The 16,755-nt window shown below is 24.4% G+C and overlaps 2 protein-coding genes across 7 annotated transcripts; one reads left to right on the top strand and one right to left on the bottom strand.

Annotated features, from left to right (window-relative positions):
* The first annotated feature begins 234 nt into the window (after positions 1 to 234).
* On the top strand, positions 235 to 8,657 carry LOC141524320 (ras-specific guanine nucleotide-releasing factor RalGPS2-like). 6 transcript variants are annotated; one of them, XM_074238151.1, is made up of 13 exons: positions 236 to 602; positions 826 to 922; positions 1,082 to 1,318; positions 3,786 to 3,958; positions 4,126 to 4,530; positions 4,606 to 4,801; positions 5,389 to 5,561; positions 5,643 to 5,843; positions 6,032 to 6,106; positions 6,882 to 7,064; positions 7,168 to 7,353; positions 8,118 to 8,239; positions 8,362 to 8,657. In XM_074238151.1, the coding sequence occupies exons 3-13, from the start codon at positions 1,244 to 1,246 to the stop codon at positions 8,487 to 8,489; spliced, it is 1,917 nt and encodes a 638-aa protein (XP_074094252.1). In that variant the 5' UTR covers positions 236 to 602; positions 826 to 922; positions 1,082 to 1,243; the 3' UTR covers positions 8,490 to 8,657. The 6 variants fall into 6 exon arrangements, with proteins under 6 accessions (XP_074094278.1, XP_074094252.1, XP_074094243.1 ...); XM_074238142.1 differs by having other exon boundaries at positions 826 to 957; XM_074238161.1 differs by lacking the exon at positions 826 to 922 and having other exon boundaries at positions 236 to 411.
* Positions 8,658 to 10,741: 2,084 nt separating this feature from the next.
* On the bottom strand, positions 10,742 to 13,367 carry LOC141524357 (uncharacterized). Its single transcript, XM_074238189.1, has 4 exons — positions 13,212 to 13,367; positions 12,807 to 12,943; positions 12,438 to 12,568; positions 10,742 to 11,435 (listed from the first exon to the last, which is right to left on the bottom strand). Exons 2-4 carry the CDS (start codon positions 12,913 to 12,915, stop codon positions 11,265 to 11,267), a joined length of 411 nt encoding a protein of 136 aa, XP_074094290.1. The 5' UTR covers positions 12,916 to 12,943; positions 13,212 to 13,367; the 3' UTR covers positions 10,742 to 11,264.
* Positions 13,368 to 16,755: the final 3,388 nt, after the last annotated feature.

The raw sequence follows: 16,755 nt of genomic DNA, 5'->3' as shown, positions 1-16,755 counted from the left end.
GTACATACTAACAATCAGAGCAAGTTTCAAGTACACAATACACAATAGACAATGTTCGTGACTTTTATCATAATAATATTAAATATACATTATATATAATAATATAATATAATCTAAGTTTTAATACTAGGAAATAAGAGAAGGGGAAATTTTATTGGCGACTGTTTTACACCCGTTCTACGGCGTACGTCAATCAGTAGCGGGTTTTTTTTTTATATCTTATTTAATGTCGTCAGTTTATATTAACACAAGTCAACACCCGTTCGCTGTTCACTGCTGTTGCTGTGTATATATATGTATATATTCATTACATTAATTGTATATATACATATACAATCGGTTGTTTAGATTTATTTCGAGCTTAGACGCATATCAGGAAGGAATAGTGACGCGTTAGTACCGGAGGAATATGTAATTATTGTGACTTAAATTTATTGTTTTTTTACAAGTTAAATATTGCTTTATTTTTCTATTGTTTGTAATTTATTATAAGTAATTGTTTAACGGTTCAGAATAACGTGTTTTGTTGGATAAAAGTGATTTTTATGTATGTTAACCTAGAAATAGGATTGTGTTTATGACATTTGTTTGGAATTTATTTGGTAATAATTGTTTATTGATTTTTATAAAATAATTGTTTCATAAAAATGATGAGTGAGTTGTTTTGTATGTTAGATTTAATTGACGTGGGTCTGTTATCAATGTTACTTTAATTGACAATTAATGCGTTTCATATAAAGTTATGAGTTTATTTATAAATTTAATTTATGACGTATTTTTATCATTTGAATTATAAAGTTTTAAGATAATATTCAATATTTTCAGAGTCTGGGATCTGAAATTGTCTTAACAGACTTATGGGAAATAACAATAATAACAGAGAAAAACAGATTCAAGGTTAAACATGTTAGACATTTAGATTGTGAGTTATTTATTTCTGGAGCAGTGTAAAGAATTGTATGACTAATGTTTTTTTTTTTAATTATATAATATAATATGATGTAAATTTAATATTTATATTTTTGTGTTAATACAAAAGTGGTTTTATTTATAAATTTGTTTTGTGTTTAATGTGTTACAGGTATTCGTGATTTTTTGAGAATAGAGGATTGTTGATTTACTGCTACTTGTTCTATAACAACAACAACGACCACTACTTCTACTGCAGTAATAATAGTATAAGTAAAAATAAAAACAAGTGGCCAAAGAAACATGTGATGCGACTTTTACGAAACGGTATTGCATGGTTGAGATGCATTATACGTCGATATCCCACGATTTTCCTGGTGAATTTTTTCCTTCACACCGAGGATCAAAGGTCATTATTTTATTATTTATTCAATATATTTTATTTTATTGTTCATTATTTAATTGTCGTTTTATTTTGTTTTATTTTGCTTGCTTTGAATTCCATCCAGGGTTGCTACTTGAGAAACGTTGATTTTTTATAACACAAGTATTACAAGGATACATAATAAATGAAACGATTACTTCATTATTCCAACTATATGCTGAATATAGTTTTTTTCTATTATTTTATTTTCCATTCTATTATTTTTAGTTTTTTAAAGAAATTTTCTATTGTTTGAATTAAAAAAAAAAAAAAAAAAAAAAAATTAAATAAATCTGCACAGAAAAAAAAAATTCTTGGCTCAAGAAAATTTTTCTTAAAATTCTATTCTTGGTGGAAGTAATTTTTTCTTAATTCAAATTATCATAAATATCTTGATACAATAAATTTTTATATTTGATCAAAATTTTTAGATACTTTAGGGAAGTATCTAAGTAGCGTCACTTCAGCTAAGAAAAAAATTTTCTCACCTTGAGATTTTATATTATTTTAGCGTGCAATTATACATATTGAATGAAAACAAATGATTTAATATTATTTGATCTTCCAATTTGACATGTTAGTCAATAAAATATTAATGAAAATTTACTATCGAGATATTTAATTTTTTGGAGCAAGAGGCTAAATTTTCTCAAAACAAGATGTTCTTGACTTAAATAAATTTGTCAAAAAAAAATTTTTTTTCGCTCAAGAAAATATTTAGGAAGAAAAATATTTTCTTGACTCAAGTGAACCATTTTTTCTATGTGAATGCTTAACAAAAAAAAAATTATTACATCTTTTAAGAATTATTTATGATATCAAATACAAATTTATCCAATTGTAATTATACTTTATCAACTATGGAAGCCAGCTTATCAAAAATTATATAAAATCAAAAAATAAAAAAAAAAATATTTAAACTTTGACACACTGCATATTATCAAAATTTAGTTTCATTTCACAAGCCGACACAATATTTTTTCAATTGTACACATTTATACACTAAATATATAAATTTTAGAACCATTTGATAATTAATTCTAAAATATTTATAATTTAATTAAAAATATTACTTCTAAAATATATTACATTTTTCATTTTGTAATTTATTCATGGCAAACAGGAAGTAGATAATATTTTACGCTTGAATTATTAAGGTATTTACATAGTATCTTTTGTGTCAAAAGTCTGTAGTTTTATCTTGAGAACATTTATAGTAAATCATAGATAAATTTTTTTTTTATCTGATTAAAATTTAAGGAGGATATTTTATAAAAAATAAAACTTTTAAAAGTGTAAATTATGCACAGGAACAAATAGGCTAAAAAGTTGATAATCAGAGCAAGCAAAAGAAAAAAATATAATAGTAAAGAAAAACATAACTGTACGCATTTAAAAAGTCTTTATCTGTATTATGACGACAAATTGAATTATTAGTGACAAAATAGAACTTTAGTGTCATTTATATATCTTTTGTTAAAATTTAACAATAGGCAAAATTTTCCATAGAAACTCGTAATAATTATATAATTATTTTGGTATGTATAAGGAATGATTCAATCAATATATACTTTATTTTTATAGTTTGGTAAAGTAATTATTCAATTTAAGGATTAAGTAAAAAATCTTGAAAATAATTTGCGACATCTTAATTAAAATAATAATTACTGGTAAATGTATCTTTAGAAAAAATTTACTTATTTTATCTGTTTTAAATTGTCATTGATTGCCGGTTCAATAAAGTAATTGTCAAACGTATCTATAAAAAAGTTATTTCCACCGGATAGATAATTTCTGGAGAAAAGTAAGATTGCAAAACTTTTCGACAGTTTCTAATTTACTCACCCGTACAGTAATTTTGTTTAATTTTATTATCAGGCTGACATAAAAATCACTGTCAAAATCATAATTGTTCATCGAGTTTCATAATTACCCTTTTTTTTTTTTTTTTTTTTTTTTTTTCATTTAAAATTTATCTTTATGATATATTTATTATTTAGTCAAAAACTGTTGTCAGTAAGTGTTGTAAATTTCAAATAAAATAATCCTATGAATATTTTGATAAAAAAATCAGCGATTGCAAAAATTTTATTATTTTTGTTGAAAAAAGTTTGTTAAATTGAATCAAAGTTTCATAAACTCCATGAATAATTTCAATAAATTTGTTTTGTTATCTACAACAATATTATCATAAGCTTCACACTTTTAATAAATAATAATAATCTGATGTTTAATTATTGTCATTAAAAATCAAGAAACTTTTAACGAATTCAGAAACAAAAAATTGAAAATGAATAAAATAAATAAATTGATAAATTAAAAAAATGTCTGGTAGCAACTCTGGAATAATTAAAAATGAAAAATTAATTTTATTTGAAAAAAGCAATAACTTGTAATTAACAGCTTGTATAACTTAGAGATTAGTGAGTTTTATTTTGTTTTAAATTATCAGGATAAATATTTTGCCAATGATACTAACTCCTCCAGTGGTAACTTGTTACCCGGTGACATGAACCAAGGCAATAAAATTTACAAGGACCGCAAAGAGCACAAAGAAAAATATCGAGCATACCGGAAATACTCAGAGCTGACACCGCCAACTCTACATTCCTATGATAATTATGGGTTGGTCAATAGTCAAACTATTTTCATCATCAATTAATAATAATTAAAACTAATTATTGACTAGTCTCACTTATACTATTATCTATGTCGACAATAACTAAACGTATACTTAACTTTCTCTGTCGACAATCTTTGATTTTGTAATAACAAAATATTTAAATTAACAGAAACTCATTGGGAAGTAAGTCAAATTCATTACCAGGACGATCCAACACAACGCTGCATGGATCCGAGCCACTGGTGGCTACTGGAATTTCACCAGAAGATCTCGCGAACCAGTTAACACTTCTAGATCTGAGTGTCTTCAAAGCAATAAGGCCTGAGGAGCTGTCGAGCTGTTCATGGAATAAAAAAAATAAACTTCTGGTAGCTCCAAATGTCGTTGCATTCACGAGACGATTTAACCATGTCAGCTTTTGGACAGTCCAGGAAATTCTTAATTTTTCGACGCCTAAACAGCGCTCGGAAATGATTGCGCATTTTATTCGGGTCGCTAAGAAATTATACGACTTGAATAATATGCATTCATTATTTGCCATTATATCTGGCCTCCAAAGTGCTCCAATATATAGGTAACGAAAAGGCTTATTCTTATTCTTATTTGTACTTGACTTAAATTAATTAATTAATTTTTTTTTTTATTTCAGGCTCAATAAAACATGGACTTGTCTTTCTAAAAAAGACAAATGTACATTTGATAAACTCGCTGAAGTATTTAGTGATAAAAATAATTGGACTAATTTACGTGAACACATGGTTACTCTTAAGTTACCATGCATTCCTTATCTTGGTTTATTTCTTACTGATCTTGTTTATATTGATATGGCTCATCCACCATCTAAAGTACGTTGGTGTCATTATAATATAATTTAAAACTAATTCAAGATTTAAGTAGATAAAGGTGTCACATTTTTTTACATCGACAATTATTTATATAAATATATGATTTAAAAAGAATCGAATTTTTAAATTCTTTTTAATTTTATATTCCGTAAAACTTTTTCTCTGTAAATAAAAAATGACATTTGTATCTTCTTAGAATTAAGGAACACAACTAGTGTGACAGCCTAAAAAAAAGACGATTTTTGGAAATTAAAATAAAAAAATCTACTGTATTAATTGTTTTAAAAATTTAAGGGTGTATTAATACACATTATAAGAATATACAGTAAAATTTTTGAAGAAAAAAATTGAATATTTTCCGAGTTACACGCGATCTCCGATGGCACTAAAAAAAGGTCCTCTACTGCTGCAGTGATTCCAGCCTTCTCCGTGGATAAACCAAAAAAAAAAAAAAAAAATTCTCGTTGAACTAGAAGATATTGTCTGTACGATGACACTAGTTGTGGTCCTTAATTATAATATTTTAAAGAAATTAAGACATTTTTTTGTTTGCTTCAAAGCTTCTAAATTAATTGAATTAATTACAGAATAATGAAAATCATCAACGAGCTATAAAAATGAATACTGTGCTAACAAGAGTGACAGTATTTCAAGCAAGCGAATACTCTGGAATAATTCCATTACCTGATGTACAAAGATATTTAAACAATGTTCGTTATATCGAAGAACTTCAAAAGTTTTTAGAAGATGATCATTTCAAGTAAGAAGCTATTCGTGAACATATCAACCAAACATTCAATAAGTTTTTACACACTATGTCTAATATTTATTCTATTTTTAGACTGTCAATAAAACTCGAGCCTAACTCACCAGTCGCCTCGTCAAGCAGCAGTAAAGAGTCTGTAGGTGATGTCGTAACAGGTGTAGCTGCCCTTTCGTTGTCTCCCGCACGTGGTTGCGCGGGTTCTTTAAGATTACACGCGGCTTCTGCTGCCAACAAATTCGTTCCTAGTCATCGCAAATGTCGCAGCTTAGGAACAAAGTAAGTACAGTTATTTGTAAATACAGAGTGTAAATTAAATTTAATTAATATAACTAATTGAAAGAGAAAAAGTGATAAAAATTTATTTCAATTAAAAATAATAAATAGTAAATTGGGTAGTTGAATATAAATATTTCAATTGAAAAACAAAAAAAAAATCCTGTGATTGTTTATTATGGCTCTGTCAGATTTCGTAGCACAAGCCTTCCACGCAACTTTCATAAGCAAGGAGGTCGATATGGAACTAGCTTTGGAACTTCTGGGTGAGTCCCGTACCAGGATCATGAGTTTTAGGGATTCGATAACATTAATAAATTATTTTACTGACAAATTATTATTATTATTATTATTATTATTATTTTTAAATTTACTTTTTATTATTAATTTTATAATTATTAGTGATTGGCTTTATGATAAAAATATTACAATTATTATTATTATATCTATGGCACCTTGGATCAAGGCATCGTGGATTATTTAGGCTCTGCATGTGATTCATTTATGATTACTATTTATTACACAGTTTGTGTATCGTCGGTGATTAATTTTATCATTTATATTCATTTTTATGGAATTTTTTATTCATTATTTTATAGGTAAACATTTTTCATAGGTGAAAACTGACAATATTTTCATTTATGACCATTAAAAAAAATTATTATTTTATTTAGCATGATTTATAATATATATATATATATATATATATATATATATATATATATATATATATATATATATATATATATATATATATTTTTTTTACAGTAATATCAAACATATTTAATACATAAGTTTATTAGGCAAATACACTGATTATTATTGTTATTATTATTTAATAGTGCCTGTTAAAAATAATTGAAATATTTAATAGTGAAAGTATTGTCTTGTGCGTCCATTATCGACGGGGAATCAAAACAATCAGAATGCTTGTCATCATAATGCATGACAATATCATTTACAGTAATCATTTGATTGTATTCATGAATAATAATATTTAATATATAAATATTATTTAAATGTACATATTTGTATTTTCAGTATATTTGGTAAATCAAACGTAACACCTGTGGAAACAAGTCAAGTGACTATTCGTCATCTTCTAGATGATTCAGTGCTAGAAGAGCCTCATTTGGTATCACCAAGTGTTGATTTGGATGAAAATTCACCAGAGACTCCGGTTGATTCACTTAATGACGACTGCAGTTTACTTTCTCGTGTTAGGTAATTTTATTGATAGGTTACTTATCAAAGTATTGATAATTTACAGTGAATCAATTTAATGTTTTTTATTTGATAATATCATTTTGTATTTTTTTTTATCCAGTACCCTTCCTATTCTACCTTGTGAAATTGATGGTGTAATGGAGCCACGTTGTTCGATGCAAGGATCATTAAGACGTAAAGTTATTTTAAGAGATGGCAAAAAACCAGCGGTTTCAACTTGGCAAAGATACTGGATACAACTATGGACAACGTCGATCATTTATTTTTCACCAAAATGTTTCAAAGGGTAAATAGTTATTTTAAAAATTTTTAAGAGTATTATATTTTGCTTTGTTCTATTTTTTATCAGTGAATATTTTATCAGTAAAAATAAAAACCATCGATACAACTTTTGCGTTAGCATTATATTTTTTTATTAAGCTCCGGATGATCGGATTAGTCTACAAAAAAAAATTACTAAAACTTGACTCGTTAATTTTTTTTGTTTTATTTGAAAGGATACAATTTTTTACACCTATAAAAAATCATAAACATTTATTATTCTGCGTGAGTTGGTGCAGATTCTATGAAAAAAAAACTGAAAAACCTTAATCTTCTTTTTGAATTAAAGCTTTTACGAATTAAATTTTCAAAGTAAAGCAGAAGTAAACACTTTTTTTTTTTTTTTTTTTTTTTTTTTTTTTTATCAACCAGAATATTTGTGTTGGAGTAATCCTTTCGTCCGAAAAAAAGGCATCATATATTCAAATCTATTGATAAAAAATTCAAATTTATAAAATTTTATATTTCATTGATTATTAAGTACAACAAAAAAAATGTTAGCTTTGATTTATATTTTAAATTTAATATTATAGAAATAATATAAATATAATACATAAATTATTTTATTCCATTCGTAGACAGTGCAAGTCAATTATCGATTTTAAAGTCACGACAGCTGCGTGACTGCTTTCATTTGAATGATTACTTGGAGCTAGTACATTGACTCCAGTTTATTGAATTATAATTTATAAAATAAATACTAATAGAGAAATGATATTTTTTTTGCAGATGCGATAGATCCGATTTTAAACGTGAACCATACAAAATGGTATCAATATTAGGATGGATTGTTGAGTATGGTGATAGTATATTTCATCGAGACACTTTTCTATTGACTGATCCCAATAAAGGTGATAATCATTATATATTTAAAAATTTTTTAAATTTACCTAAAAAAAAAAAAAAAAAAAAAATAACATAATATATTGAAAAATTTTTTCACTAAACTAATTAAATAAATTATTATTTACAGGTAATGTTTATAAATTTCGTGCTGGATCAAGTGAATACGCAGAGCAGTGGGTGAAAGAACTTCGCGCAATTGTTCGAGGAATGATTGATAAGAAACCAGTTCCTGCAAATCTCATGTCTTTTGAATAGACATTTTTTTTTTTTTTTTTTATTATTTGTTAAAATAACCTAATTGACACATACAGCTCATACAAATAATTATATACTTGACGCTTGATATTTAATACAATATTATTACCAATGCATACGCCAAAACGGAAATTAACGAAAAAAAAAAAAAAAAAAAAAAAAAAACAATTTGCTTATTACAAACATTGAAAGCAATGCTATATGTATCACTGTGTGTGCTAATAGCTTTGCAGAAGCCTAAATTATTACGTATGTTATTATATAGTTGCTTTTGAATTCTCTCGTATTTAATTTATTTAGTTTATATTATTTAATTGACATCATAAATGTATAGATAACACTGCCAAATTTAGAGAGATAAAAAAATTAATTTATTGTGTATGTACTTTTTCATTTTTTTCTCACTTAAGATCAAATAATTTTAAAAGTTAAAAGCTGATGATTTGTCATTTCATTTTATTAAATATTATATATTTCGTAGATTATATAAAATTATGCTTTTTTAGCAATAAATAATTAATAGAGCAATAATTTTTCTTCTATAAATTTTAGATGTAATAAATCGGCTCAATTTATAATGCTCTCTAAATTAAAATTTTTTTTTTTAATTTACATTTAATCACATGCTCAATTACAATAGATATTATTAATGAATTAATGATTAATAAACGATTATTAGTTTTAATGAATAATTAATAAACGATTATTTAATTTAAATTGACATAAATTACGTAATGTATTGTCGTTTATCATTTTTAAACTTATAAAAGTCAATTAATTAATTTATTGAGCCGATTAATTATTAATTGTGTAGCTTATATTTGCGTATCTAAGACTGTCAATTATATAAATAACAAACGACTGTACAACAGTTTATAAAACTATCGACAAAATCAATTTTTCGATTGAAATTTAATCCTGTTTTATCGAATATTTATTCATCAATGAATCATTAGTGGTAAAATTTACAGTAATACGAGAGAAAAGAATGAAGTATGTTTGTAAAAATAAATTACAATTTATTTAAAATGATAAATTGTAATGACTAATATTATTCAACTGTTTAAATACCAAAGGATTAAGTTGTAATTTTTTAATACAACGTTATTCTAGGAACGTTGTGACAGTATTGTTTGGCAATATCTAAACTGAAAATAATAATTAGTCTAAATAATTAAAAAAAAAAAAATGGATATACAAATAAAATCTGAAAATATTCATCGTTGCTGTTAGCTTGCCTTTTTGAATCGGCATATCATTAAATATAATCGTAATATAATAGAAAAAAAAAAATATTATCTTAATTGTCGATAAATATCCTACTCTTGAATCATTATTAATTTGGTTATTTTAAAATTATTCATTGCTATTATCAAACACTAATGTTTCAGTACCACAATTTGAACCAAAAAAATTTTATATCTATACCTTTAAAGTTTTTTTTTTTTTTGGAATTTGATAAGGTTTTGCCTGAAACAATGTGTAATTATTCTTTGAAAACTTTTGTATCAGCTTATTTATAGCAATAATTATTAATATATACACCAATAATTTAAAATCTATTATTATTAGGTATAATTAAGTCATTTGCTTCATTGTATAAACCAAAACATATCATCATTATTTTTTTTTATTTTCGATTAATCATTACGATTAGGCCACGATATTTATAAAGAAAAAAAGAAAAGAAGATTTTGAATGATCTGAGGCTGATTAAACTAACGTCAATTAAATAAAATGGTATGATTTTTTTTTTTTTTTTTTTTACTGAATGATGTAAATTAATTAACAAAAAACTAATAATTGAAACAAGACATTATTAAATTTAATTACTGATTATGATAATCATAAATAATAACCTGAAGTTAATTTAAAGTTATATTTTATATTATTATTGTAATTATATGTTGATTTCTATTTTTATTTTTGTGTGCGTGCTATAATTTAGTTTATTGTTTTAGTAACGATGCCAAAAAATATATCTATGTTGCTCTATTTTGTCCGTTAAATAGTTATTTAAATATTTAGGTGTACAACTTAGATTATTTTTTTTTATTTTATTATTGTATTAAATAAGTGTAAAATCTGATAGGACCCGAGTTGACAGATTGTATTTTTTCTGGTTGTGATATCATACCTGTTGTAAATTTTATACAAGCAAAAGGTAGAAAATGGTTGTTAAATTGGTTTTTTATTTAAAAAAAAATTTTGTTTCTGATTATATCAATATTACCATTTTGTTCGTGTTGGTTAAAAAAAATATAAGAATGAATGATCATTTTATTCAATCAATTAATGATCATTGACAATTATCAGCATAAAAAAAAAAGATAAAAAGTCCAAAATAATTAATTAGTCTATTGCGTACTAACAAAATTAGACTCTGATAAATATGTAACGCAGGTATAAGAGTAATTGAAATACAAAAAAAAAAAAAATGATAAATATTGCAAATTAATTTATTTTTTTATTAACCATTCCGTCATTGGAGTACAGAATGTGGCTATTGTCGTGTATGACGAAAAAAAATTAATGATAAAAATGAAAACAATTTAGGTAAAAACAAAAAAATGTAGACAATAGACAATAGAATATAAAATACATTTGAAAGAATTATTAATTGTATTACTTATTATTTATTAACAATTACTATAGACCATTTCATATCGTGTTGTGTAGATTTTTATGTTGGAAATATTAAAATTTTTTTCCGATATTAAACTGAGCTCTTTTATTTATTGATACATCATACCTTTCACAGTTTTTTTTTTCAGTTTAAAATGGGCAACACATACTGCCGACATCAGACATGTCCACGCAAGTGCCATTTGATAAGCAAACCATGCGCTGAAGAATTAAACTCCGTAGACTATGTGGGTCCATATTGTATTGGGATTTAACGAAGGTGTAAAGATTGTTCGTGAAGTTTTCTGGTACCGTTAAATTCTGAAATTTGCGATTATTTAAAGTAATTATGTACATTAAACTCGAGTTTCAGCCTTACGAATAGCTAATAAAGGCGAAAAAAAAATTTTGATTTTTCTTAAGGGGTAAAACTAGTGTGAAATTAAAAAAAAATCGATTTTTTTTCACATTTCGATGGGTTAAACCTTTGAAAATAACATACTAAAATTTCAAATTGATATCTCAAATAGTTTTTGAGTTACAGCCATTTAAAGAGTAGGCGTTCGGCAATTAGAATAGCATTTTTCATGAGAATCAATTTAGCAGATAATAATTATTTTAAAAAATTTTTTTAACAAAAAAAAATGAGAAAAAGTTAACATTTAGAAAATTAAAAAAATACAATTTTTCAGAAATAATTTTTTGGAGCAAATTTATTTAAAAAAAAAAATAAAAAAATTATAATAGTGATAGCTAACTTTAATGTCATGCATATTTCGAATTTGCTGCAGTAATTACTCGAAGATAAATGATCCGATAACTACCAAATTTTTTTTGCATATTCTGTATACAGTTTTCCATACAATGACCCTCCAGTTTTTTGATCTGATCAAAAATGAAATTTTGGTAGGCCAAAAACGATCAAAATTTTGGGTAAAATTAAACTTTTTTTTTTTTACAAAATGCTGCTACTGTGTCAATTTTTGATATTTTTTTCGACCGTGGGTCATTGTACAGACAATATCTTCTAGTTCAACGAGAATTTTTTTTTTTACGATTCATCCACGGAGAAGGCCGGAATCACTCCAGCAGTGGAGGACCTTTTTTTTTAGTGCCATCGGAGATTGCGTATAACTCGAAAAATATTTAATTTTTTTTTTCTAAAATTTTACTGTGTATTCTCAAAATATGTATAAATATACCATTAAAATTTTAAAACAATTAATACAGTAGTTTTTTTTTTTTATTTTAATTCCCAAAAGTCGCCTTTTTTTAAGCTATCACACTAGTTGTGCCCCTTAATTACCTTATAAATTAACTTACTTGGAATTTTTTAATTAAATTTTTGTCTATTCCCAAATCCTCAGGAGTTAATTTATTGTCTCGTGTAAATGGCGAAGTCGTATTTTGGAAAATGACATTTCCAAGGCAATACACTAAAAAATCTTCTCGCTCTGTTTGAGAAAAATTTTAGTAAAATTAATGTAAAAAATAACAATTAGAATAATTTTTGAAAATTAATTTGAGAAATTAGAAATTTTAATTTAAAGTAGTTAAATAATTTTTTTTTTAATTTGTATTTTACTGCAAAATTTAAAAGTTTTAAAAATAACAGAATAAAAATAAAAATTTGAATTTATTCAAAAATCCTGATTATTATATTTGTAAAAAAATATTTTAGTATTTTAATACCTTCTTTTGGCAAAGACAGAAATAAATGTTGTCCAGGAGGTGTTTCTGCTTCAGTATAGCCGTAACATCCAACTATTAACGTTGCGAATATAAAATAACAAATATTCATCTTTTATTTTATATAAGATTATTTATTCCTAAAAGCAAATATTTAAATATATATTAAATTTATATATTCATAAATTTTAAGACAAAAATATTTTATATTCACTGCAAAAAAAATTAACTTGAATCAAGAATAAAATTCTTGAACCAAGAAAATAATTTTGAAGAAGCTCATTTTTTTTAATCAAGACGAAAAATTCTTGAATCAAGTAAAATTAAATTAAACCAAGTGAAATTTCTGGGCTTAAGAATTTTTCAACTCAAACCAAGACAAACGAACAATTTTATTAAAAAACTTACTTCTATTTGTAAAGTTATTCACTGATCTCGATGAACTGACAAGCTTCTGAAGAAATAACGATATCATACAAATATATATCGGTATGATTATTAAAATCTTAATCCTTGATAGTACCACAAAAAATATCCACAGCAAATCCAAGTCATATTTCATGTTTCAAGAATTGATGTTTGAAAATATTTATTTTAAATTGTATTTACACTCAAATTTTAAAAATATTTTCATAATAATATTTGTATTCATATTTCTCAGTTATGAGAGTAAAAGTTTAATGGTTTTTAATCATAATTCATTAAATCCCTCGATATCTTAAGGGGTCATAAATAATGATAAATAACAATAAATATATCAAGCAAAATGCTGTAAATAAAGATAAGAAAATTGTATTACATAGATACAAAAATTATCATTCATTTTTTATAGTTTTAATATTTTTTTTGTTATCAAAAAGTAAAAAAAAGTTAATATTTTATAAAGAATATAATTTTTAATTTTTTTATTTTTTGCAGAGAAAATTGAAAATTTTTGAAAATTAAGAAATTTTTTGTCTTCAATTTAATTAAAAAAATTGAGTTTTTATTTAATTTTGCTGTTGCGAGAGTTTCTTTGCTTAATTTGATATTCGTCGAAGAGATTTTGTGAATTTTTATCTGAATAAAATTATCGAACAGCATCTTATAAGTTTGCCGATTGGATTTAAAATTTAATAAGAGCATTTCTATTATTTTTTTTTTTTTTGGATTTATTGATTTTCTTAAAGCATAGTTATGTGCTCGTTAGGGTGCATCAAAATTGAATCTCCAAAAGGAACCTTTTAAAATTGGAATTTTGAGTTCCGCTTTTAACAAAAGCTGTGTTTAGACATTTTTTCAGATATTTTTATTTTTTAATTTTTTAACAGGAGTTTTGTTTAGGCATTTTTGCTAAAATTTCAAAATTTGGCCAAACATTTTTTTCCTTACATTGTTAAAAAATTTTTAGGGAATCTTTTTTTTCACACCATTTTAATTTTTGATTAATCAAAAATTACAATAAAATTACTTAAAAATTGATCGTCCGAAAACAAATTTTCAATTAAATATAATTGAATTTAAAAATCACAGACCCGACTATAATTTGTAACTAAATAACAAGCTAAGTATTGTTATAAAAAATCAATTGTCTAATCTAGCAGTTAACTTCAATATCAAAATGCTTTATACTCGATTAAATATGAAGTCGACATGAAGTATAATTTCCCAATAAATTTTAAATGCTCTTGTTTTTTCCATACTGGTCATTCACATTCGTGTCGACCAAACTATTATTATTATTATGATTTTATTAGTGTCTATGTTATATAACTATGTGTATATATATGTCTATATATATGCAGGAGAAACCCACCTTACACCCTTACATCTCGAATAATTAACGAATTCGTGAGATAGTGCAGCCATAGACAATATGCTACTCTAGATATATCTATCTCCAGACTCGAGACACTAAACTCATCCTGTATTTCTCTTTAGCATCAGCAAGGGTAAAGGCAAAGAGAGTAAAGGTATTCTTATGTATGTACTCCGTATCATACATATATATAGTGACCAAAAGATGTATATATGAGTAGGAGTATAAACGTTATTTTACCAGACTTATTCTATTATTTACGTCATTTTTTTCATTCTTTTTATAACGACAATGCTACAAATAAATTATCACCAGAAAAAATGAACAAAATGTATTTCTTAGATTTTTTTTTTTTTTTTAATTAAAAGCTACAAAAAGTAACAAGACGGGTTAATAATTTATTTTTTGTGACATTGATTTTTAACAAACTAAAAATAAAGCAATTTTTATTATTGTAAAAATTAATAATTTATAAATTTATGAGAATAAAGAAAATTTTGTGACAGGCATGTTTTTATTTCCAAAGAGATTTTTATGTCTAGCTAAATTTAGTATAATCAAAAAAGTCTTGATCGAAATTTTTACCTCTTAATGACTTTATATATTTTTGGCGAGAGTCAATTTTTTATGCCAAGTTTTTGGAGCAGTTTTGAATAGTTTATCGGTGTTATAAGTTTACTCCGTGAAATTTTCCACTAAATTATTAGTATTTGATCCTGTCATAGAAACAATATTTTTTTAATTTATTTCAAAAGCACCCAAATTATGTATGTTGTGATTAAAGATATCGAAAAATTATTAACCCTCAGTACTTTTATTCCTAATTCGTAATCTTAGTAATCACTTGGTGACTGCAGATTATTTTTTCGTAACATAAATTTAATTGAGAACTCGTTTATTTTTTATTACTTACATATTTAACAATTTATTAGAAATTTTTGTGAAAAACATTGATAATATATTCAAATTTATTTAATTGAATAATTTCAATAATAAAGTATTCATTTGTAAAACTTTTAAGCACACCCAATTTATAGAAATTTTATCATAAAATTTATTATGCTTCTATTTATAATTTATAAAGTAGTTTTTTTTTGGAATTTCTGCTGAAAATTCGTAAAAATCTGCTATTTATACAAATTAAAGACATTTTAATGAATATTCAAGTATAGGGATAATATGCGACTTAAATTTTATAATATTCTCTAAAACTTTCAACTGAAATCGGTCAATTTCTTTTAAAAATTTTTCCAATTATTAACAATGAAATTAAATTTTTTCAAAAATTGTGATATTCAGATTTTTTCTTTTTTAATTTATGCATTTTTTTGAAAATTGGTGAAAATTGTGGTAATCAATTTTTTTTTTAATTGTGCATTTTTTTTTAATATATATCAATGAAATCAAATAGAAATTTCGTTGAAAAAAATAAAAATTAAAATTATGACCCCACTTGAAAATATTTACTAAAAATTTTTCAACCCCAAATTATCAGAAAAATTGTGCTTAAATGATCCTTAAATATTTTTTATCTATGCATTGCATTGCATTTTTGAAAAATACATAAAAAAATGAACAATTTACAAAAAAAATTAATTATCAGAATTTTCACAAATTTTACAAATTTTCAAAAAAAATTTATAAATTAAAAAAGAAAAAAGTTAAATATCACAAATTTAAAAAAAATTATATAATCCAAGATTCTACTGAGTATAATTTACTGATTATATCCAGTGGAATCTGGGGCAGTATAACCAGCAAAATGACTTGGTCGAATCGGAGATGACACTGAGTATAATACAAAAATAATTCGGTATAATCTGAATTATATTTGATATTATCCGAAATTTTTTTTCACCACAGATTACACTGAGTATAATATAGGAGGATATGCAGTTGAATTTTGTTCTTTCCGTCTATAATGCCATTTTTTATTATTAAAGTACCTAAAAGTCATCAAGTATTATTTACTATTATCATCCATCTGAATTTCAATATTTTACTGATTTTAACATCATTAATTGATATTTATTAAATTTTTTTTTAATTCCCTTAAGTTACTAATTATAAAAATGAAGATTCGTTTATAATAATTAAATTACTTTTTTGTTATTTTTTATAATTCATTTATAAAAATCACCTTTCTCTTTACTT

The sequence above is a fragment of the Cotesia typhae genome, unplaced genomic scaffold (assembly GCF_013202065.1).
Source record: "Cotesia typhae breed Kobodo isofemale line unplaced genomic scaffold, CoteBio_Ctyphae contig_11, whole genome shotgun sequence".
NCBI classification, from domain to species: Eukaryota; Metazoa; Arthropoda; class Insecta; order Hymenoptera; family Braconidae; genus Cotesia; species Cotesia typhae.
The sequence above is the reverse complement of the archived record's forward strand: the minus strand, read 5'-3'. Positions and strand labels throughout refer to the sequence as shown.